Here is a 22,265-nt window from a genome sequence, read left to right on the forward strand (position 1 = left end):
TGAAATTCCTCCGGAGGGAATGTCCTTTTCAAGTGACTGTTAGCCATGATAGCGAAATGGAGCCTCCATGTTCAGAAAGAGTTTATCTCTGAGCATCAGGTCAGCAGAGAACAGGGCTTTGTGGTCCACAAAGGCAATGGCCTTAACTGGGCAAAACCGGGCCATTAATTGGGCAAAATTGTGCAAGCCAGAAGCTGGGCTGGACAGACTTGACCGTGGTCTGACGCAGCCACGGCCATTTGTGTGTGGCTCTCCCGGTCTCCCTGCTATCTGGCCCCACATTCAGACATTCCCAGCTGGTCTGGCTGCAGGCAAAACTAGATGGTCAAACCGCACCCCAGGTTTGAGTTAAGAGTTTTGCAGGAATTTTTCCAAAATTGGCAAGAGGCCCCTTTTGGGAAGAAGTGTCTGGGATTCACAAAGAAGGTTTGGATACCGCTGAGGGTGTTTGGAGGCAAAAACTCAGGAAGCATGCTTATCCTCTGAGCACGTGCAGAGTGACATCCCCTGATCTATCAGGCCACTGCTTGGGCCTGATTGGGGGGCCGTTGAGGACTGAAGGCGGAACTTTCTGAAAGGCTAGAGAGAGTCCTCTGCTTGCCAACAAGAGCTGGGTGCATCTTGTCGACGGAGACACAAAACAGAGCAGCCTCTTTCGAACCGCTGCTGTCACTGCTCCAGGCCTAGCAGTTGGTCAAGGAAACCCTGGGCTGGGTCAAGGGGGGGGCTGCGTGCCTCCGCTTGCCTTCTGAGCTTTGTGTAACAGTTTCCGTTGTAAATCTCAAATCTCAGGAATTTATCCACCAGCCAACCACAGGGTTTCGTTCCAGGGTCTGTTTTCAGCACACAGTTGTGGAATACATGAGGCAATGAACAGAGACAAGAGGACCTCTGAACATGTGCAAAGAGCCTTTCCTGCTGATTACAGCCAGCCCCAATTCCCAACATGTGAGCTGGGCGGGGAGGGAGGGGCTTGTTCCAGAGCAGTGAGTGTTATTGTGCTCATCAAAAGTGCCATTGAAATGAGAATAACAAATCCGTTGGATTGGTTTGTGTGTTTTTTTTGCAGAGACTAGCCCTATCCGGCCACTGTCATGGCTGCCACAACCACCTTCTGCCTGTTTGTTATCCTGATGGTCCCCTTGTGCGCCCCGAGGTCTACACACATCCAGCAACCGGCTCTGGAGGACAATGGCGGGAGTGGAGAGAGCGAAGGGTCTTCCTCCATCCCGCCCCCTGCAAGCGCGACCGTCGGCACGCGTCCCACCTCGGTCGACATCCGTGTGAACGGTACCTCCAACTCCCTCAACATTCTGGATGGGATTGTGGACTTCTTCAAGAAGTACATGCTGCTGATCATTGTGGTGGGCTCCCTGGTCTTCATCTTCCTGTTCATTGTGTGCGCGGCTGTCATTGTCCGGCAAAAACACAAGGCCTCTGCCTACTACCCCTCGTCGTTTCCCAAGAAGAAGTACGTGGATCAGAGTGACAAGTCAGGTGGGGCCAAGGCCTTCAGCGAGGTCCCCCCAAAGGCCCCCAACCCTGACCAAGAAGAACCGGTCGATTCCTCCAAGCAGCTCCAGGCCGATATTTTGGCCGCGGCACAGAATCTCAAATCCCCAACCAAAACGGTGGTGGCAAACGGAGACAGCGCAAAAATAGAGGACGGCCCGGCCAAAGCAGAAGAGGAAGAAGCTAAAGAGGAGGAGGAGGACAGTGAGAAGGAAGAGGAAGAGGCTCCTTCTTCTCCAGAACAGGACGGTCCAGGGGAGAAGGCCGAGCAGCCCGCGGAGACGCCAACGCCATGCACCCCAGCAGAGGCTGAGGCCCACAGTCAGGATGCTTCACCCGCCACAGAGGGCCAGCAGGTGGAGGAAACCCCTGCGCCAACCCCTGCGCCATCTCCTGACGAGCCCAAGGAATCCCTGGGTACTGATAAGTGCGTCACGCAGAACTCAGAAGGTGAAAAGGAAGAACCAGGTGCTTCAGCGTCCCCCAAAGCTCTTGCCTCAGGAAACTAGAGGCTGAAGAGCCGGCCTCGTTGACCGCCAACTCGTTGAAAGTTGATGGCATTTGACCCTTGTTGGACTTATTTCCTATGAAGCGGGCAACACGAGGTCTTCAGGACATTACGGAAGACACGCTGCCCACCTCCAGCATGGAGGAATCCCCCTTAGAAGTAGGACACCACGGACTTCCCGTAATGGACTGCTCCGCTGTAATTATTTAGGCACTTGCTAAATGTAGCCACTTGTAATTATTTAGCGCCAGGCTTGCAGGGTGGGCTCGGAGCCCAGTGTGCCAGCAGGGGACTGAACATCCTGATGTGAGCCTGGGTTAGAACACATCTCACACTCATCCGTGCACTCAGGCCTACACAACCCCCAAAAACATCAGTGGTGTTTTCCAGCGCCAGTTTTTTGTTGTTTTGTTTTTTTAAATTCCCAGGCTCATTTTTCTACTTTGAAGGACTTTTAAGGGACCTTAAAATTTCCAGCTGTGATATTTGGAGATTTCCCTCTGTGGGCCAGTCGGAAAAGAGAGGGAGACCTTCTTGTGCATCACAGCTGGACCATGTCACGCTTCCTTGGTGCTCAACAAGTCTTGAAGAAGCAGCCCTGGGGGGAACTGGCTGGCTTCATAAACGCCCCAGGAGACTGACGACAGAAGGTGTGCCTCGCAATCGGGTTCGTCCACATGACGAAAGATATGCTGTTGGTAGCCTTAGCCGACACACAAAATTATATTGTGATCTTTGAGGGCTGATATTGGATGGGTTCAGGTACATTTGCATTGACACGCAGCGGTTGTGCAATGGAAATAGGCTGGCTGAGCTGCCAGGCCAGCTCTCATTGGGCAGGTGGTGGACGTGGGGGTGGCTGAGGAAGCCCAAGTTATTGGGGCACTGAGGAGCTGTGCTCGTCCTGGGCTGAACTTGATTGACTCCCTATAAGGGTTTAAATGGGTCACACACGCGTCTGTCTTTGCACTCTGTTGGTTGCTTCTGTTAAGGAAAAGCAGCTCTGGAAGGCAGCAAAGACCATGCCCATCTTTTTCATTCCAAATTCCCCCCTCCAACTGCTCCCCCTCCCTGCAGGGTTCCAGGTGTGTCCTTCCCCAACTGGTGTGTGTGTGTGTGAGAGAGAGAGAGAGAGAGAAAGAGAGAGAGCGCACCTGGGTTTGTGGGAGCATTTTGGAACCAGGAAAAAGGTGGGTGGGTAGACGGTGAACCCTCCCACCCCATGCTGATTTCTTTGTTTGAAAACAGCCCCCCCTCCAGCCGAATCTGTTTTTCCCTATTATTGAGAGTAAACAGCCGGACTGAAACACAGACACAGGTGTGCACAGTGGTGAGTTAAACCCCCAAAGGGATCCTCCTGTCCACATTCAGGAGTATTTTGCACGTCAGTTGCAGGTTCAGCGTCTGATGGGAGAGGAGTCTGAATCCATCCCTAGGGAACCATTTGGGGGGTGTGTGTGTGAAAAGTCAACAGGAGGGGTTTGTTCCCACTCAGGGGTCGTGTCATGCAGAAAACCTCCACTTTTTCAGAACGGAAGAAGTGAGTAGATCTTTTCATAAGCCCATTTTAGCCCGTGGGGATGGAAAGGGAGGTCCAGCATGTGTGAATATGGAAATGCAGGACAAGAAGGGGATGCCAGGACAGCTCTGGAACAGGAATGCCAAGACGTCAACGGCAAGAAGAGCAGGCTGCAGAGAAGCCCTCTTGGTTGCTTCAAATTGCAAACCACTTGCAGAAGAGAAAGAGGGATGGACAATTGGATTCTCAGCCCCGCAATCCCGGTCTGCAAAAGTCCCACCAGCCTGAATTACAGTAAACATGAACTGCAGACGGAAATGTTAACTTTTTTCCTCCCTTCCAGTTTAACCTTCAGTTATTAATAAAGGATTTTCTTTTTTCTATCCAGGTTGCATGTTCCATGGTTTTGTGTGTGTGTGTGTGTAAACCTGGGGTTTCTTGCTCCATTGGAGAAGGTGGTGAGACTCTTGGTTGACCCACACAGAGTAGTAAGAAGCGGACCAGCCAAGACCTCCTGGCGCATTGCCAAGAATGGGCTCTTCCTACATAGGAGACAGGGATGTCCTGGGAAAGCAAGTGTGGAGGAGAGTGGAGGGCCAGGCCTCAGAGGCTGGCAGCCCACAGCTGTTGCACAGCTGCGCTCTCTCTGGTGGCTGAGCTGGGACCGACAAAAGGTGGTCCTTGGGAAAGTGGCACATGCGAAAAACGACAGAGGCTGCACAGTCTGGACCAAAGTTCTGCTTCTGGATCTCAAGCTGGTGCCCAGAATCACATTCCTCAGCAGGGGGAAAAAGTCCCCCTCTAGTGAAGAGGCTGGGGGGGGGGAGTCCTTCATGCAGCCCTCTGAAAAGTCTTTATTCACATGCCCTGCTTCAGTGCCTAGGCTGGCCTGTGGGCTGCTGGGCCTGGGCCGTGGGTGGGTCGTCTCACCTGGGTAAAGCACCAGTCGTGAGGGTGCGTCTTGCGCTCTGTAGTTTTGCTGTTGTCACGGCCTATGGGGAGTCGTGGCCTGTGAGCCACGAAGGGTGGATGGAGCCCCCAGCCCATGCTGGCGCCAAGGCAAAGCACATGGCGCGCTCTGCTGGCAAACTGGCACGACCGCTGCCGCTGGTACTGGCAGTACTCTTGATGACATAAAGACTGAGGAAGCTGAGCTTCTGTGGTTGCCTGGAGGCCACCCTTATGTGCCGCAGATGACCAGACAAGTGGCCATTTGAAGGAAGGGCTCTGGAATTTGGAAGGCTTCTTGCTAACTGCAAATGCTGAGACCCCTCACCAAAATCCAGGGCACCTCCACAGCCGGCCCGCAGGGCATTTGTGCTTTGGGTGGGATGACGCCAGCAGAAGGACGGCAATGCATTTGCCACTGTGCAGCTCAGCTGTGCTCCAACCCCCTCCTTGTCCTTTGACAGATTCACTGTCTATCTGGCTCCCTCCAACTTCCGAAATAGTCCGGGAAGGCTGGATTTTCTCACCCCCCCCCTTCTAGCGGGCCGTCTCTCTAGTGTCGACTGTCTCTGTGCCATGCCTGGGGAAAGAAACCCGAGAAAAGCTGTGCTGGAATCTATTTCTCTCCTGGGATTAAAAGAGGAAATAGCCAGAATACTTGGGCCAAAAGGCAAAAGCCAGGCCTAATTTTGAATTTTCTGTTGGCTGCTGGAGTCTTGCCACAGGCTAGTGATGCCAAAGGGCTGGGAAATGGGTTCTTTGGAGGTCTTTTTGAAATGCAGTTAAGATTGTGGCAGAGACAAACAGAGGCCTCAACTGGCAATGATTTCTGGCAAGCACCCCTCCACTCCCTTCAGGAAGCCTTTTCTGCACACCCTGATGGCTAAGGAAGGAGGGGATTGACCTGGATCAAAGAAAAGCACCACCCCAGAGGCTTTTTTCAGAGAACCAGGGCTCCACCTAGCCCTCAAAGCTCAGGAGTGCCTTGAACCTGGCTCAGAATTGAGCCCCAGAACACTAAAAGTGGAGGCTGGTCCCAAATCAGTGTTTTGTATGCACGTCTGCACCTTTCAGGGGCTTGGGAAAGCTTTTCATTTTCTGCAGCACCAACAAGCTTGGCCAGGTCAGCCACAGCCCCTCCTTCTCTTCCAACAGGATGCCCCCAAAGGGCCGGAGACCCCACAGGCAGGGGCGGCAGGCAGTACCCACCCACAGCTATTGCTCCTCAACAGTTGGCATAGGGCCCAGGTTACATGCCGCACAGAACATCTTGGGGCAAGCTGTCCCCTTCCCTTTCTCTGTGCAGGCAATAAACACCTCGGGTAGCAGCTGGGGTGCTCTCCGTCATGCTTTTGCTTTGTCCCGAGCCAAGCAAGGCCACGTCCACAGGGTCGGGCCTTGCCGTCAAGGCTGAGGCGGGTGCTGTGTTCTCCAGTGAGCAGACGCACAAGCAAAGCACACCCCCTCCCCCAAGGTCGGTTTTGGACCTGACAAAGGGAAAAACAAGTTAGGGCTTGGTGGGAAGGCTGCAGCCCTAGGCCAGTGTGGGGCACCCTCAAGCAGTCGCTGGGGACCTAGGTGTATTGGCAAGGCCCACCCCTGAATCCTGGAGAGGACTGCACAAAATGCCTCTCCCTGCCTCTACCTGGCGGTGCACCAACCTCGGCTGTACTTCATCCTCTTGGTCTGGAGTGGCAAAAGAAGGAGGGAGGAGAGTGGGGGCAGAGACTCCCCTTTCCTCCATAGCTGCTGCACCCTCTCCCCCAACAGATTTCACCTTCTGGCTTGCTGCGCCAACTGTGTGGGGCAGGAAGGCAAGATGATGGCCAGAAATGTTCCCTTGTACGGCTTGTGTTTGTTTCAAAGAAGCTGCTACAGGAGAACTGCACTCCTTTGCGCCAGATCCATCTCCCATGCTCCGAAACACACCCACCCATAGCATGCCAGGCTCTGCTGTACAAAGGAGCCTTTATCTGGACATTCTACCGTGCTGAAGACTGACCCCCCCCCCCCAAGGCAGGGCCTTCTCTGTGGCGGCACATTTCTCCAGCAGAGGACCACACTAGGAAAGGGAGACCCAGCTTTAAATCCCCTTTCAGACATAAAAGATACCAAGTTCACCTTGCACTGGCTGTGCTTTCTTAGCCTTACTTCCCAGGGCTGCTGTGAGGAACCACATCTGCTTTCGCCCTCCAGTTCTCGGAGGAAGGGCAGCTGCTGAACGTCAATCAATATTTATGGCTTTACGTTTGGGGTGACTTTCAGGGTGCTAGTTGGCAGAAAGGCAGCCTATGACTATGAACTAGGACTGAAAAGGCATAAGACACAGATGGCTGGAGAGCTTTTAAAATGAGGACTGGCACCTTGAAACTGATTTGATGCACCAAAAAACAAAAAGTGTACTTCATCTCTTTAAACGAGTGGCTTAGCAGTTAGAGAGCTCTGAGCTTTCCATTCTGAGAGTCAACCATTCTTCTATTCAGAGAAGTGTTCTAAACTAGACCTGGCAGGAGCATTATGTGGTTTTAAAAAAAAACACTTTTTAGCCTCTCGTGTTTGAGAAAGGATCCATTGGCGGCGGGGGGTGGGTGGGGGGGAAATAGCTTTAGATGTGCAGTGCTCACAGCACCCAGCTGTCCTTATAAGCCGTGACGCCAGAGCAGCTGTGGAACCGTTTCGGTTAGAAATCTGAGCAGGCAATAAATTACTTCAAGTACCGCAGGCCTCATTAGGTCTGCAACTGTTTGGCACGGGGAGGAAAAATATTTGCACGTCTCACAAAAGCGACAAGCCCTTCCTGGCTCGCACCAAGGCTGCAGAGCCGCTGGGCTCGCACACAGCTCCCACCTGATCGCTGGCTGCTGGAATGCCTCCCACTCTTAAGTCAATCCTGGGACAGGTTGGCACAGCTCAGAGCAGTCCGGAGACCCTTCCCAGAAGGGCAGTGAGAACAAAAGAGCTTGATGGCAAATTCCAAATGGCGAACAGCTTGGCCATCACCATAACCCTCAGCATAAACCAATGCTGAACAGCTGTGCTATCCATTTGGGCCTTTGCCCATAATACCTCAAATATGCTTGGCACAGTCTCACCGCCCAAAAACCATCCAGGGACACCAAAACTCAGTGACTCCTCTCCACTGCCTGTCAGGTGACTTCAGAAATGGGCTTAGAGAAAAGCCAGGGATGTCGCGCATGGCAGACAAGGAAATGTGCAACTTCTTCGCTGCACAAAGAAAAAGTTGCACAGAAAACAAATGACTCCAATAAGTGACCACAGATTCTCTCGATATATATTTACATTGCAACTACTGTACACAAAATAAACCCTGTTTGTTCATAAATTTTTCAAGGCAACACACTCCTTTCTGCAAGCCCAAACTGGAAAACAAGGATAGTGGAGGTCGTCCCCCACACCCTGCCCTCCAGCCTGCTGCTTCCTCTACGCTCTTCCAGTCCGCAGGCCCACTGGACATCTCCCATCTCAGTGAGTTCTCAAGACTTCCCACATGCAGGCCCAGAGCACCCTGCTATGAGGCTCTTCCTGCCTGGGGAACAGGACAACAAAGGGCTGCAGACCTGCCCATACTCTCTCAGAATGCAAGGTCTTGGGTGCTCCTTGCAACTTCAAGGCAGTTTAAGTCCCCCGGTAGACTGCCAACCTCCACAGGAGTGAGAGAACCTTTTCCTATCAACCATATTTACTCAATTCTAACACCGAAGGCCTGAGATGATTGACTGCTAAGCATCAGACATAAATCTCATGCTGAATCACAAGCGATAATTCTTGTGCCGAAATCTTTTCACAGGTGTGTGCAACACAAGAAGGAACAAAGAACAGGGGCTAGCTAAAAGCTCAGGATGACATTCCGGTAGCCAGAGCCTGCCCCAATAGTGTTAAATGCCTGGTCTGACATTGTGCGTACGAGACTGTGCGTGTTTCCAAAATGCACGGAGGTGGTGAGTTGGCTCCCTACTGTAATTGCACTGAAGGTTACAGCTGAAAAGGAGGGGGAAGGGGCAGGCTGTCCTGTTTTGGCACAGAAGACTTTTATGCGGTGGATGAGCTTTTGTCTGGCTCGCTGCTTTTTGGGCCTTGTTTCAGTTTGTAATCTGCCAAGGCCGCCTTGATAGCATCTTCTGCCAGCACTGGGGGGAGGGGGAGAGAGAAGGAAAAAAACAAAACAGTTAAGCTGGTTTAAGGACAGAAAAAACTTTTCAAGTGAACTTTTTTTTTTTGCGCAAAGGACTCCAGCAAAAGAACTCCATTTCTAGCAAGTCCCCTCACAATTCTTCACCAGCCCATGGACCAGCTTCTGGGGTAACCATCAAATATTTTAGGGCCCCATGAACAAAAGGCATTCGTTTGGAGAACCTTTCTGTTTTGAACCAAACACTGACTCACACCTGTAGAGCTCTCTAGATGTTCCAAGCTGTTTTCATGCTATGATGATCTCTAGAACAGCCCCCTGAAGCAAAGCAGTATTGTCCCCTTAGGGAAACAGGGGCTTCCCGAGCCACACAGAAGGAGTCTTTTGCAGGGAGGGGCAGTGAGCAGAAAGCCTACATCAGGGTTGTAGGCTTCACATACACGCATGGCTGTGCAACATTTTCCTCTACTTTCAATGACAAGATATACAGCTGGACAGAGACAGGACTTACTGGAGCAGTGCAGTTTGACCGGGGGAAGGCAAAGCTCTTTCGCAATATCCGTGTTTCTTATCTTCAAGGCTTCATCCACCTGAAAAGTGCAAGTACGACTGTTCAGCCCTCCCTTTTCCACCAACACTTTCCTGCAACCCTCCAAGGATACACTTTCGCTCAATTTAACCACAATTCTGCAGCTGACTTTCACCTTATCACCCTCTTAGTACACGATGTGCAAACCCTCCCTCCTTAGAACATGCTGTTTTCGTCAAGGCATCCAAGCAGTGGGAAAAATATAGATCTTTTTATCTAAAACAAAGACTGCAAACAGGCAGGGCTTACCGTCTTCCCTTTCACCCACTCGGTAGCCAAGGAACTGGATGCGATTGCTGATCCACAGCCGAACGTCTTAAACCTGGCATCGATGATTTTTCCATTTTCATCCACCTGGATCTGATGGCATTTCAATGACATCAATTACCAAACCTTGAGCTTTGGGGAAAGCGCTCACCTTGCCTGTGAGCACTGCACAAAGGGCAACAAGTGGACGGGTTTTTTCCTGCCCAGGAAGCGATGGCACCCTGAGGTCAATTCACTTACTTGCAGCTTCATGACGTCTCCGCAGGCCGGAGCACCAACCAGGCCAGTCCCGACATTCTTCGCGCTCTTGTCTAGAGAACCAACGTTTCTCGGGTTTTCATAGTGGTCGACAACCTAGAAGGGAAGGGCAAAGATCTGGCAGGTCCACACATCTTGGACAGACTCCAAAAGAGACACAGTTTACTGGGGTGCTCAAATGCAGCCTCCCCCTTCTCTGACAGCTTAGGGCACAATCCTAACTCAGAAGTAAGTTCTATTTTGTTCAATGAGGCTTACTCTCAGGAAAGTGTGGTTAGGATTGCAGCCTTAGATTGTCAAATCTGTTTGTGACACAGGCAGATGAGAGATGACGGATGGAACCTCTCTCTTCCTTGCCTAGAGGCCAAGGAAAAGCAAGAGAAGAGGGCAAGTCCATCATGCTTTGCTTGTGGCCTCACATAAGCGCCCGGCGGCTCTTCTCCATGGACTCCTTGCTGGGACAGCACAGGCGGAAAAGGCTCCCCGGCTGCCACCTGCTGGACGCGCTGCTTGACAGAAGCTCTCCTGCTGCACTCAGTCCTTCTCCAAGCCCACAAACGCTGCTCCTTCACACCTCCCTCTCAGAAATACTTGTCACCACAAAGTCACATGCAGACCTCAGTTGCTTTGCAACAACAAGGAGGCTGGGCTGGAGTGAGAGGAACAGGAATGGTCCCCTGCCCCAAAGGGCTTACAGTCCAGCCAGAGGAGCAGGAGAGGGGAGAGGGGGCCGGGGCGGGGGCAGCCTCTCTGTCAGCTTCCCCCCCCCGCTTCCTTGACCACCCGCCCCTTGCCAGGCTCCCACCCCCCTGGCAGCCCCCCTAGCAGCTTCCCAACCCCCCCCCCCGCCAGGCCCCTGGCAGCCATGCAGCTGTGGAGCGCCTGCGGGGCAGAGACTCCACTCCCAGCCACTGTGACTGAGGCCCACTCCCCGCCCACCTTCTCGTGGTAGGCCTTGGCCAGGGCCACCGGCGCCAGCCCCTTGCTGGGCCTCAGGAGCGCGGCCGCCGCCGCGGAACGCGCACCGCTTGACAGGAGCGCCGCCATCTTGTTTGGTACTGCGCAGGGAGCCCAAGAACGGGGAGGGCGACGCGCGAGGGACGTCACAAGCGCGCGCCGGCGAGGGCGCGACCCTCTCATCATGGCGGCCCGCCCTGCCTTTCCCGCGCATCCTGGCGACAGCGCATCGGAGCGACCTTCTCCGAAGCCCCCGCGTGGGACTGTCTAAGTCAGTGCCTGCTCCAACTGGCCCAGGAACAGCCGCCCTTCCGGCACAGCGCCGCGCTTCCCACCACTCAGAGCCGTGCGGGATGGGAGAGGCCTTGGGCGCCCGGGACGTGGCCGGAGCCGTGGCCGCGCCTGCCTCGAGCGGGGCTTTTCAGTCAGGCACCTCTGCGTACAGCCCCCGACCCGGCGGGCGATGAGGCCCCCAGGGGGCGGAGCTTGCGCGACGTCTGAGGCGCTGCACAAGATGGCGGCGAGTGGCGGAGCTGCGGTGGCTGCGGCGGAGGAGGAACTGCGCGGCGCGGGGGACTCGGAGGATGAGGCCGAGGAGGGCGCGGGCGGCGGCGGAGGCGGGGACGACTCCGAGGACTCCTCCGGGGACGGCGAGGACGAGGACAAGGAGAATGAGGCCGAGATCCAGCGCCTGGAGGAGCAGGTGAGGGTCTGGGGGCGGGGTTTCGCCGGGAAGCCCCGCCCCTCTGCTGTGATTGGCCGCGACCCTCCCTTGGCTGTCCAATGGGGTACGAGAACAATCAGGCTGGTCTGCCCTGGGGGGAAGGAGTCTCTCTGCTGTGCCTCTGGGGGGTTCCTGGACAGAGCCTCCCTGGGGGGGGAGGGTCATCTGGCAGCAGGGGCTCGTCCAGACGGGGGGGGGCAGGTTGATCCTGCACCTGCAGCTGTGGAAGGATCTGTGGAACTCCTTGCCACAGGACGTGGTGATGTCATCTGGCCTGCCTCTTTGGAAGGGTCTGTGGAACTCAGTGCCACAGTGCTGTGAGAACAGGCCGGAGGAGGACAGTGGAGCCCCTGTTTGGCATGCAGAAGGTCCCAGATTCAGTCCCTGGCAGCAGCTCCAGGTGGGGCTTCTTTGCCTGAAGAGCTACTGCCAGGGGGTTGATCCAGACGAACCAACGGTTGACGTTATGTATGATTAAATGCCAGCTTTGCTTTGCTTCCACTTTGACCTCAGAGGTAAAACATGGTTTTCTCGTCCCCCTTCAGTTGTCCATCAATGCGTTTGACTACAACTGTCACCTGGATTTGATCAAGTTGTTGCGTCAGGAAGGCGAGCTAGTCCGACTCCGCAGGGCTCGCCAGAAGATGAGCGAGCTCTTTCCCCTCACTGAAGGTAGGTGGATTCTTCACCTTACCCTGGAGCCTCCAGCTTGGCTTGTTGTAACTTTCATAGCCATGGAACTGTTGCCTGTCCCCGTGTTCTGCAGAGATCTGGCTAGACTGGCTGAAGGACGAGATCCGGATGGCTGCAGAGACCTCTGAGAGGGAGAAGATCTACGATCTCTTTGAGAGAGCTGTGAAAGACTACCTCTGTAAGTGGCAGAAAGAGGCACTCTTCCTGGTTAAATTCGATGCCCTTGCCTTGTCTTGAACATACCTTGGTTGGGAAGTGCATCCATCTGCGTTCTTTCTAGTCTGTTTCTCTAGTTCAATGCAAGGTCCTCTTCCTGCCTTGCTTGTAGAACCGACATCTCTGTGGCTCCTCCACAGGTCCCGAAATCTGGTTGGAGTTTGCCCAGTACTCAATCGGTGGCATTGGCCAAGAAGGAGGCATCGAGAAGGTCCGCTCTGTTTTCGAAAGGGCGCTCACCGCCGTCGGCCTCCATGTGATCAAAGGGGCTGCTATTTGGGAGGCCTATCGGGAATTTGAGAATGCCATCTTGGAAACGGTGCAGGTGAGTGTTTTGGCGTTCTTCTGTCCTGAGTTTAGACTGGGACAGGGAGTGGCTTTGTGGCGGTGAGGCAGGAAGCCAGCCCTAGTGGTTGAGATGCTTGTCTGCGCATGACTGTGGTTTTTCACAAGGGCCTGGCAAATAGATCCTTAACAATGTGTTGGGAGAGTGTTGAGACTCTTTTGAGCTGTAGCCAGTTGCCAGATCTTCTCTAGGGAGGATTGCAGGGGTGGGGGCCAGAGAGACAGGAGTCTGCTGTTCAAGGTGGTCTCCACTCCCACGCCCCCACATAAAATAGCCAGACAAAGAACGAAGGCATAACCTCCTCAGGGTTTTAACCTTTTTTCTTATGTGTTATGCTTTCTGATAAGCTGGACTTGTTTTTCCTCTCTGCAAGAAGCTCCTGGCAGGCTCCTCTAGCCCTGTGGAAGCCGCTCTTGGTGAGGAGTGTTCAGCTTCTGCACCAGGCTGCTGGACTGATTCCTGTGGTTTTATCTCTTTGCAGCCAGCAGCTGGCAGTGTGCCGTCCCTTGAGCAACAGCAGACCATCAGTGTGCAGCTAGAAAAGATCCATGCGCTCTTCAGGCGCCAGCTGGGGGTCCCGCTGCTGGGTAAGAATGTGTGAACTGTCCTGACCCCAGCCTGGGACTTGATTGTGTGCGTCGGGGTGATGTGCTGGCAGGAGCCCCATCGCCATTGGACTTGGGAGGGCTGCTCTTGGTCATGCTTCGGAATGGCGCACCAGGAGATTCTGCTGCTTAGACATTCTTGTGTCTGTTGTTGTTTAGACATGGAAGCGACTTACGCAGAATACGAGGAGTGGTCTGAGGAGGCAATCCCAGAACAGGCGATCAAAAACTACAAGAAGGCTCTGCAACAGATGGAAAAGTATAAACCCTACGAAGAGGCCCTGGTAGGAACTTCTCACTTGCCTAGTGCTGGTATTTTGGTTGTCACTAAACGGAGTCGGGGATGGAAAGAAATTTTTCGAAGTAATTCCTGGCTTGTCAAGCAATGTGGGTGCAGCCTGTGGTTTTGCTGCTGCTCAGATGGGTTGGCTGGCGTTGGCCTCTAAGTCTTGCAGAACAGGCAAGAAGTTAGGCCTTAGCTTGTGTCTTGGTGATCAGTGTGGATATTGTAAGCTGCTCTGAACCGACAGCTAAGGTTGGATATCATGGGGGTGGTCCTCGAGTTGCACTTTCCAAACCGGGTGCAGTACAGATTAAGCCCTTAAGCGTTTTGCTACCCATTCCACTTCTAATGGCCTGAAACGGCTTCTTTTATCTCCTCCTTGAATTCCAGCTGGTAGCCGAGACGCCAAAGCTGGCTGAATACCAGGCGTACATTGAATTTGAAACCAAGGCTGGCGATCCGGCTCGCATCCAGCTCACCTATGAGCGTGCCCTGGCCGAGAACTGCCTGGTGCCGGACTTGTGGGCCCGTTACACTCAGTACCTGGTAAGGGGTCAGGGCAGGTTGCCTTTGGCCTGGCGGGATGCAGTTTCCTTGCTGCTTAAAGAGCAGAGCCAGTTGCTCTGCTGGTTAGTTAGGACTGTGTTGAAATGTTTCCCTCCCCCCTCCATACCAAGGTAATCCTATGCCGAAAATTCTGGCTCTTCTGTTTGTGGGAAGGGACTGCACAGGCTACGGAAGATCTCCCCCCCTCCCCCACAGCTGCTCCTCCGGCTTCTGAGAGCTTAGCTGGTGCAGCTGTCTTTCAAGCGTATCTTCTCCGTAACAACTAGAAACTTGCTTTTGAGTTTTATTTATTAGAAACCTAGCAGGCCATTAATGAGATGGGTTTTTCTAAGTGGGAGTTTAGTGCTCTGTCCCGTGGCTGCAAAGAACTAAAGTCCTGGTTTTTGTTTTTCCTCTGTGGAATTGAGGGAAACGTGAAGCTCTGGGTTTAATCCGTGGCTTGTGTCTCCCAGGACAGGCAGCTGAAGGTGAAGGAGCTGGTGCTCTCTGCACACGAGCGAGCCGTCCGGAATTGCCCTTGGACAGTCAAGCTGTGGAACCAGTACCTCCTGGCCATGGAGAGACATCAGGTGGAGCATCGGCTGATTTCCGGTAAAGAGAGGCGCGTGGAATCCACAAAGTCTTTCGCCCCTCGAGGGTTAGAACCCTTTGCCCAGCCCTCTGTCGCTCACTCAGTGATGGCTGAGAGGACACCTTGCCGCCTCTTGCTCCAGGACCAGTGGGCTGTTGATGCCGACTGGCCGAGGCCGGCCGGCACCCACCTGGAACCAGGAGGAAGGCCAGAGCCTGCCATGCCCAGTTCAAGAAGCCAAATGACCTCCTGCAAGTCATGGGAAGGAAGAGAGGTTTGTGGAAGCCGTCAGAGCCGCATTCATGCTTCCTGGTTTTCTTTTGCTCCCATAGAGACCTTTGAGAAGGCCTTGAATGCCGGCTTCATCCAGGCCACAGACTATGTGGAGATCTGGCAGGCATACCTGGATTACCTGCGGAGAAGGGTGGATTTCTCCCAAGGTAAGGGTGTGCTTGGCTTTGGAGTGCTGATGTAGCATATGGTGGCCGTGGGACTTGGCACGCGAGCTGCTGAATCCGTTCTGGCTTCAACCTGCAGCTTTGTGGCTCTCTTGACTGAATGCTCCTTCGTACAAAATGTCCAGCTGCGCAGAGAACGCTGGTGCGTCACGGAGTCGGCTAGACTGGAATCCTGCTCCCTGACACCTAATTGGAGAGTTAGGATGCTGTCTGTCATTCTCTGCCTCTGCAGGGTTGCAAGTGGGCCTTTGGCCCACCTTAACTGCTCTCTGGGGGAAACAGGAGAAGGACTGCAGTGTGTTTGAGAAAAGAGTGGGGGGAGTGGGACGCTGAATCTCAGCTCTTCCAGGCTTTCCAAAAGGGCCTCTGTGTTGCTGTGTGTGTCGCTTGTGGAGGGAGTTGCTTCTTTTCCCAGGCCTGCCTGTCTGTGCAGAAGACTCTGTCGCTCTCCTTGTGTGGTTGGCCGTGGTCTTGTTCGAGAGGGCGGTTCTGAATCCTGACTGCGAGTGCCTGTGGTCAGTGCCACCGAACACTCTGCCATTGCTGCTTCTGTCCTGGCTGTACCGTTGCTTCACTTGGTGTCTTTCAGATTCTAGTAAGGAGCTGGAGGAGCTGCGGGCGGCGTTCGCCCAGGCGATAGAGTACCTGAAGCAAGAAGTGGAAGAGCGTAAGTCTGGGCTTCGACTTAAACATCCAAATAAGTTTTTCTGCTCTGGGTGCGTAGCCCCGAAGGCTTCTGGCAGGACTTGAAGCCAGTCTTTGTGCCTGGCCTGGGAGTGAGCTGAAGCAGTGGTCCCCAGACTCCTTGGCTTAACCTGCGTCCTTGGTGGTCTGTGTGTTCGCTCTGGTGAAGTGCCCTGCTCTGAGATGGCCCTGCTGGAGTGGCCTCCAGTGCCCCCAGCATGGGCTTCCCTCCCAGCACGGTTGCATGCAGTAGGGAACGTACATGAACGGCCTCTGTTTGCCTTCTGCCTGCAGGTTTCAGCGAGAGCGGGGACCCTTCCTGCACCATCATGCAGACCTGGGCGAGGATTGAGGTAACGCTGCTTCTCTGGGGGGGGGAGAGGGAGTTGGGACCCGAGAGTGGCTGTTGTGCGTGTGGAGAGGCTCTGTGCGCACCTTCTTAATGCTGAGCGGCCTTCTTCCCGTCCAGGCTCGCCTGTGTAACAACATGCAGAAGGCACGAGAACTCTGGGACAGCATCATGACGAAAGGAAATGCTAGATATGCCAACATGTGGCTGGAATACTATAACCTAGAGCGGTAGGAGCTCCCTCCCCTTCGCGCAGGGCTGACCTCTGGTCCTCCCATCTGTGCTGCGGTTTCTTCACCTGCAAGCCCCTCCTTGTTTAACTTTTTCTGGTGAAAGGAGGCGGCGATTTGGCAGGCCCCAGCTGCGACATTCTGAGTTTTGTCTCAAAGCGGTTGCTGTCTTGTTCTGTATCTGGTGTGGTCATCTTCCTGCAACCCCCACGCTGTTCACTGTCTCTTTCCTCGGCTCGCAGGGCTCACGGGGACACCCAGCACTGTCGCAAGGCCTTGCACCGGGCCGTGCAGTGCACGAGTGACTATCCGGAGCACGTCTGTGAGGTGCTGCTGATGCTGGAGAGAATCGAGGGTGAGCAGCTCGGGGGTTTAAGGGGAGCTAGAATCTGGTTTTTCTTCAGGGCGCATCCCGAGCCCCCAAACGTGCTGCTTCCCTCCTGGATCCTGCGCTGAGGATTCCCTCGGTGCTCAGGCTTGCTGAGGCAGCCACTGGGCTTGTTGCGGCTCTTCGTTTGCAAGGCCTGCTGGGTCCCGAATGGTGTTTGCAGAATGTGCAGAGGGACTCTGCAGCCACTTCTGTGCTCTCTCTCCCTTGCAGGCAGCCTCGAAGACTGGGACGCAGCTGTGCAGAAAACGGAGAATCGCCTTGCTCGAGTCAATGAGCAGAGGGTCAAGGTCAGGAGTTCTTTCCATCTCTTCTTTGAAATGAAACGTGGGACTCCCTTTTGGTTCCCTCAGAGACCTGCCCCGGAGCAGAGTCCCTGGCCAGTCATTTTAGCAGCGCTAGCTTTTCTGCTGCAAGCCTCTCTCCCAGCTGCCGGGGCAAACAGGTGGCAGCTGAGGAGAGGGCTGGGAGACTCTCTCTTGGTGCGAAGAGCGTTTTGCTTTGCAGGCTGCCGAGAAGGAAGCCCTGGTTTCACAACAGGAAGAAGAGAGAGCCGAGCAGAGGAAGCAGTCTCGGGCAGAGAAGAGGGCAGCCAAAAAGTCCAAGAAGCCCAAGGCTGGAGACAAGCGGAAGGTGGACGACGATGACGACGGCGAGGCTTGGGGGCAGGAAGATGAAGGTATCTTCTCCACCTGAGCGATCAGCCCCGCCTTGGCCTCCTGTTTGGCCTGCAGACCACTCCAGGCTCTTTCTCTCTGTGGCTGGAGATCACTGCTCTTCCAGCCACGCTGAGGGAGGTAGACAGGTTTGGGCTGTCCTGGAGGCCCAGTGCCTTCTTCTGGCAAGTGCTGCCTTCAGGGCTGCCCTGCCTGCAGAGGTGGAGAGGCCTTCCTGGTTGCTTCTGTCTCTGTGGTCCCTTTTCCCTCTGGAGAAGGAGGTCTGGGCTGCTGTTGCGTCTGGTAGGGCTGGCCAGGGGTAGAGCATCACACGCATCTGAAATAATCCAGCCACTTGCCCTACTGCGGTCCCCACAATGGGAATTGTAGCGCAGGTAGAAAGACATGGTTTGGGGGATGGAGTCCCTCTGAGCAGAACTGGCTTTAGATCACCAGTGTGCTTAGGGTGCAGATCCCTGACAGATCTTGCCCACTGCCTGTGAGTCATTCTTTTCAAGCCCCACCCATGGGTGGGAGCACACAAAAGCTCATTAGAAACTGAGGCCTCAGTGGTGCTCCCTTTGCACCTTCATCCCACACTTGCCTCTGCCTTGCAAGTGCAGTCCCCACGAGGACTGTTTCAGTGGCGTACTCTTCTTTAAGCAGCCGAGCAGCCCAGCAAGAGGCCCCGAGAGAGTGGCGGCGGCGGCGACATGCTGGCTGAGGAGGAGGTCGAGGACATGGAGACGGAGACGGGGCTCTTCGGAAGAAACGTGCCCGCAAAAGCAGACGGCAAAGCAAAGGAAGCTCCCGGGGCCCCCAAGTGGAAAGACGCCCCCAGAGTCTTGCACAACAGCGAGAAGGACAGCGTCACGGTGTTCGTCAGCAACCTCTCCTACAGCATGGCGGAGCCTGAGGAGAAGCTGCGGGAGCTGTTTGCCAGCTGTGGGGAGGTGTCCGAAGTCCGGCCCATCTTCAGCAACAAGGGGACTTTCCGGGGCTACTGCTACGTGGAGTTCAAAGACGAGAAGTCTGCCCTGCAGGCACTCGGCCTGGATCGCAGGCGTGTCGAGGGGAGGCCCATGTTTGTTTCCCCCTGCGTGGACAAGAACAAGAACCCCGACTTCAAGGTACGTCTCCCCCCAGGGCTGCAGGAGGAAGTAGCAGCAAGCCTGAGAGTGAGGGTCTTTGCTCCCTGCAGGCAGGAGGCTGTGATCCGGCTATGGCAGACACCTCTTGCTCTGGCCCAGCAAACCTCGCCTCTCCCCAAGGGCTTTGGGCGAAAAAGGGTGGCTCTTTGGCCAGCTCATAGTCGGCTGCAGTTATACTGAGAACTAGCTGGCCAGAGACACCTTTCCAGGGCTCTCCGAGAGAGAGAGAGAGAGAGTCGCTATTCCTCTCCCCCCCCCCCCCCAGCAGCATGTCTTTTCCAGGGTCTCTTTGTTGGTATTGCTTTGGTTGGTTTGTGTTTAGATTGTGGTAAGGATTCAGTTGTTGTCTTTTTTTTTGCTATGCAAACTTTGATAACTTTGTTGTTGGAAAGCTGTATATAAATACTCTAACAAGAAGCCGAATGCTTAGTAAAGCATCTGCAATAAATGTCAGTTCTTAGCATGTGCTCCATGTGCAGCTGGAGAGAGCCTAGGTGAGAATTCAGTGTGTCATTTTTCTTATTGTTTGCGCTCAGCAGTAAGAGCTCTATGCAGTACCACAAACAGACATGTCTGTATGTGAGAGCTGGGGTCCCGCACACAAACACATATGGGTTCTTCTGCCTTCATCCCCATCTGCTAGAGGCATCCAAGTCTGATCTCAGGCCTTGTGAAGCTGCTGGGCTGAAAGGAAACTGGCTTCTTGCTTCTCTGTCCTTCAGGTCTTCAAGTACAGCACTGCCCTAGAGAAGCATAAGCTCTTCATCTCTGGCCTGCCCTTCTCCTGCACCAAGGAGGAGCTGGAAGAGGCCTGCAAAGCCCACGGAAACGTGAAGGATATCCGGCTGGTCACCAACCGAGCTGGGAAACCCAAGGTACGCTGGCTGCCCGCTTCTCAGGCGGGGACCCGGGGGGGGGGGTGTCATGGCAGTTCTGTGCACGCAAGTTGACCGTTGAAAGAGACTGGTTGCCAACTGCTTAAATGTGCAGCTGTTGCGACGTCCTTTGCCACAGGAAAAGTGAGCAGCACAAGCTGGTAATAAGTTAAAAGGTCCTTATTAGTTTGTGAATCTGACCGTCTACTTTTCCATTTGGAACAACCGAACAACCATAAGGACTAAAATTGCATTAACTGGAAGCCATAATTTGAATGGCACTTTTCCAAAGTGCTCCAAGAGTTTAAATTTAGCTCTGTAATCCTTTTAGCAGCTGCCTCCCCCCTCCCCCCCGTAACCCTGCCAGAGCGCTGGGCGCAGGATGGTAGTGGACTTGACTCCTGGTTTCCATGATGAAAATTTCCAGGTGCCCTCGGGCAGGGTGCCTGCTGCCCATCAACTTGCCCCAAGTATTCTGTTCCTGGAGGCTGTTCTTTCTTTCCGAAGAGGCTCTGCTAAGTGCCCTCCTTGTCTGTGCTGTCAGGGTCTGGCCTACGTGGAGTATGAGACTGAAGCGCAGGCCTCCCAGGCCGTGCTGAAGATGGACGGCCTGGCGATCAGAGAGCACGTCATCAAGGTGGCCATCAGCAACCCCCCTGCCCGGAAATTCTCAGACCAGCCCGAAGGTGCAGGGAGAGCCACTCAGTCCATGGTCCCCCGGCAGATCTATGGCGCGTGAGTATGCCAGGGCATCGACATCATGTACAGTCTCCCTTTGCAGCAATACAAATTCTGCGAGGACGGATGTAACAAAGGAGCCAGCTATATGTGGTGTGAGGGCAAAAGCCTCTTTTGTGTTCAGAATGCCCATTCTCCATAGTTCCTGGGTGGGTGGGTGCGTGTACTAAGTGTGCATGACACAAGGCCAGAGAGGCAGAGGGGTGTGTGTGTGTGTGTCCTCAGGACTAGCACAAAGTAGAGGAACCCACAACATTTGCTTCTCTCATACAGGACTTGGAATTCTCTTGTGCTGGGTGCAGCTTGTGAGCCTGAGCACAGAATTCCCAGCCTGATCCTTACACCCAAGCAAGGGTGCAAAAGTTCCTGACTGTAACCCTGGACCTGTTCTTTCTCCTCTTACAAGGCGGGGCAAAGGGAGGACGCAGCTGGCGATGGTCCCTCGCGCTCTGCAGCGCCAAGGCAACTCTGCAGCCAAGGCCGAGAACGGGGTATCCCAGGCCCCCGCAGCAGCGACCCCCTGCCTTTCCACAGAGGAGCCCAAGAAGATGTCCAATGCAGATTTCGCCAGGCTGCTTCTGAACAAATGAACTGTGCTGACCAAGGCGGAAGGGCCGTGCCTGCCGTCCGGAGCCACAAGGCGGCGCCCTTCCCTGCTAGCAAAACAGCCATTCTCTTGGACTTCCATACCCACTGAGCTGTGCATCGTTGATGAAATAGTTTCCTTTTTTCCCCTCTGAGAGCAAAGATGATGGTGTGGGGGGTTTTATGGGGGTGGGAGAGGGAAGTCAGGCTTTAAATCTTTAAAACGCTCCCTCATATTGAGGGGTGATGTGCAGAGAACTCACTTTAGAGGTTGGGAACAATGTGAAGGTTTCTGGAGGTTTTTTTCTTTTTCTTTTCTGAAGCCTCTTTAACAAAGGAGGAGGTGACCGTGAGAGCCGACTGCACAAGCTGCAGCAGTCTCGCCATCACGGATCCGGCCGGTGGCCTTGGCGGCTTCTCCGACACAGTACTCCTGTACACAAGCCCACTTGCGAGAGAGGCGCCCCAGACACTGTGGCAGTGCCGTCTCCTCCTCCTCCTCAACCTGTGTAAAGTTTATTATAAATAGCAGATGCTAGTAACTTTCACCATAATGGCCTATTTTAGTACTGGGGGAGCAGGGGGTAGGCAATTTGTATTAAACCCTTCCTGCTAATAGCTCAAGTTGGTCTGTGTTGTTGTTTTTTTAAATATACACGTGTGTGTATATATATATATGTGTACTTTGTAAATGCCAGAACAATTATTTTTCAGCTTTGTTGGACATGATCCTAGAAGGGTGTACTGGGCGAAGCTTGGCCCTGTTGTTTCTGTGGCCACTTGGCATCACTGTTGGTTTGCCAAACAGTTGACTACTCCAGCTCTTGACCACTGTTGATTTTTTTGAAATTGTGTTTGGTTTGTTCAGGTTTCTGTTTTGTACACCAAGTGAAGTGTGAGCTTCTGTTCCTCCCTCCCTGGGTTCATTAAAGTACCGTTCTTGAAAGCAGCCCAAGGCCTGTTCTTTCGCTGAGAGAGGGACATTGGGCTCTGGCCTGCTGGCCACAAAGTATGTTTTAAGTATGCCTGATGCTGTCTAATACAGCCCTCCCCAAGCTGTCTGCGGTGACCAGAGTTAAAGCCAGAAGTTCATGGGCTGAATTGGTGGACCACCTTAAGCTTTGTATTAGCCTGAGTTTTCTGCTTGTAGGTTTTTAGAGACACCTTTGTTGCCTCGTTTGGAAACAGAATGCTAAGGTGCTAGACGGACTCTTGGTCTGAGCCAGCAGGGAGCCCTGGGTGGCAAACTTAAGTGTTCTGGCCTCCTCAGAGAAGTAATCTGCAGAACCCTGACTTCCCAAAGACCCAGATAAGACTGCAGTGACACCATCCTGTAATAGTGACACCTAGTGTAGCTGGAGTCCAAATGCAGGCCTCTGCCCACAAACAGCAGTTTGCTTAATCAGACCAACCGGTGTAGGGTGAGGGCAAGCTCCCC

The 22,265-nt window shown here is 54.0% G+C and overlaps 3 protein-coding genes across 4 annotated transcripts in view; 2 read left to right on the forward strand and 1 right to left on the reverse strand.

Annotated features, from left to right (window-relative positions):
* TMEM119 (transmembrane protein 119) overlaps window positions 1–3,113 on the forward strand; it is a 7,176-nt gene extending 4,063 nt beyond the window's left edge. Inside the window, exon 2 of the mRNA XM_066609877.1 lies at window positions 1,070–3,113. Within this exon, the coding sequence (XP_066465974.1) occupies window positions 1,095–2,021 (927 nt within the window). The 5' untranslated portion in view covers window positions 1,070–1,094 and the 3' untranslated portion in view covers window positions 2,022–3,113. The remainder of the gene's footprint in view (window positions 1–1,069) is intronic.
* A 4,656-nt stretch (window positions 3,114–7,769) lies between these two features.
* Window positions 7,770–10,827, reverse strand: ISCU (iron-sulfur cluster assembly enzyme). Its single transcript, XM_066609644.1, has 5 exons — window positions 10,691–10,827; window positions 9,734–9,847; window positions 9,476–9,586; window positions 9,149–9,227; window positions 7,770–8,635 (listed from the first exon to the last, which is right to left on the reverse strand). Exons 1-5 carry the CDS (start codon window positions 10,796–10,798, stop codon window positions 8,538–8,540), a joined length of 510 nt encoding a protein of 169 aa, XP_066465741.1. The 5' UTR covers window positions 10,799–10,827; the 3' UTR covers window positions 7,770–8,537.
* Window positions 10,828–11,023: 196 nt separating this feature from the next.
* Window positions 11,024–21,776, forward strand: SART3 (spliceosome associated factor 3, U4/U6 recycling protein). 2 transcript variants are annotated; one of them, XM_066609642.1, is made up of 19 exons: window positions 11,024–11,411; window positions 11,978–12,104; window positions 12,199–12,303; window positions 12,482–12,666; window positions 13,169–13,274; window positions 13,452–13,576; window positions 13,966–14,121; window positions 14,595–14,733; window positions 15,046–15,153; window positions 15,761–15,838; window positions 16,150–16,208; window positions 16,325–16,434; window positions 16,677–16,789; window positions 17,036–17,112; window positions 17,330–17,501; window positions 18,142–18,608; window positions 19,352–19,504; window positions 20,049–20,239; window positions 20,649–21,776. In XM_066609642.1, exons 1-19 carry the CDS (start codon window positions 11,172–11,174, stop codon window positions 20,830–20,832), a joined length of 2,895 nt encoding a protein of 964 aa, XP_066465739.1. In that variant the 5' UTR covers window positions 11,024–11,171; the 3' UTR covers window positions 20,833–21,776. The 2 variants fall into 2 exon arrangements, with proteins under 2 accessions (XP_066465739.1, XP_066465740.1); XM_066609643.1 differs by having other exon boundaries at window positions 11,025–11,411; window positions 18,145–18,608.
* The last annotated feature ends 489 nt before the right edge of the window (window positions 21,777–22,265 follow it).

This window comes from Tiliqua scincoides, chromosome 14, assembly GCF_035046505.1.
Source record: "Tiliqua scincoides isolate rTilSci1 chromosome 14, rTilSci1.hap2, whole genome shotgun sequence".
NCBI classification, from domain to species: Eukaryota; Metazoa; Chordata; class Lepidosauria; order Squamata; family Scincidae; genus Tiliqua; species Tiliqua scincoides.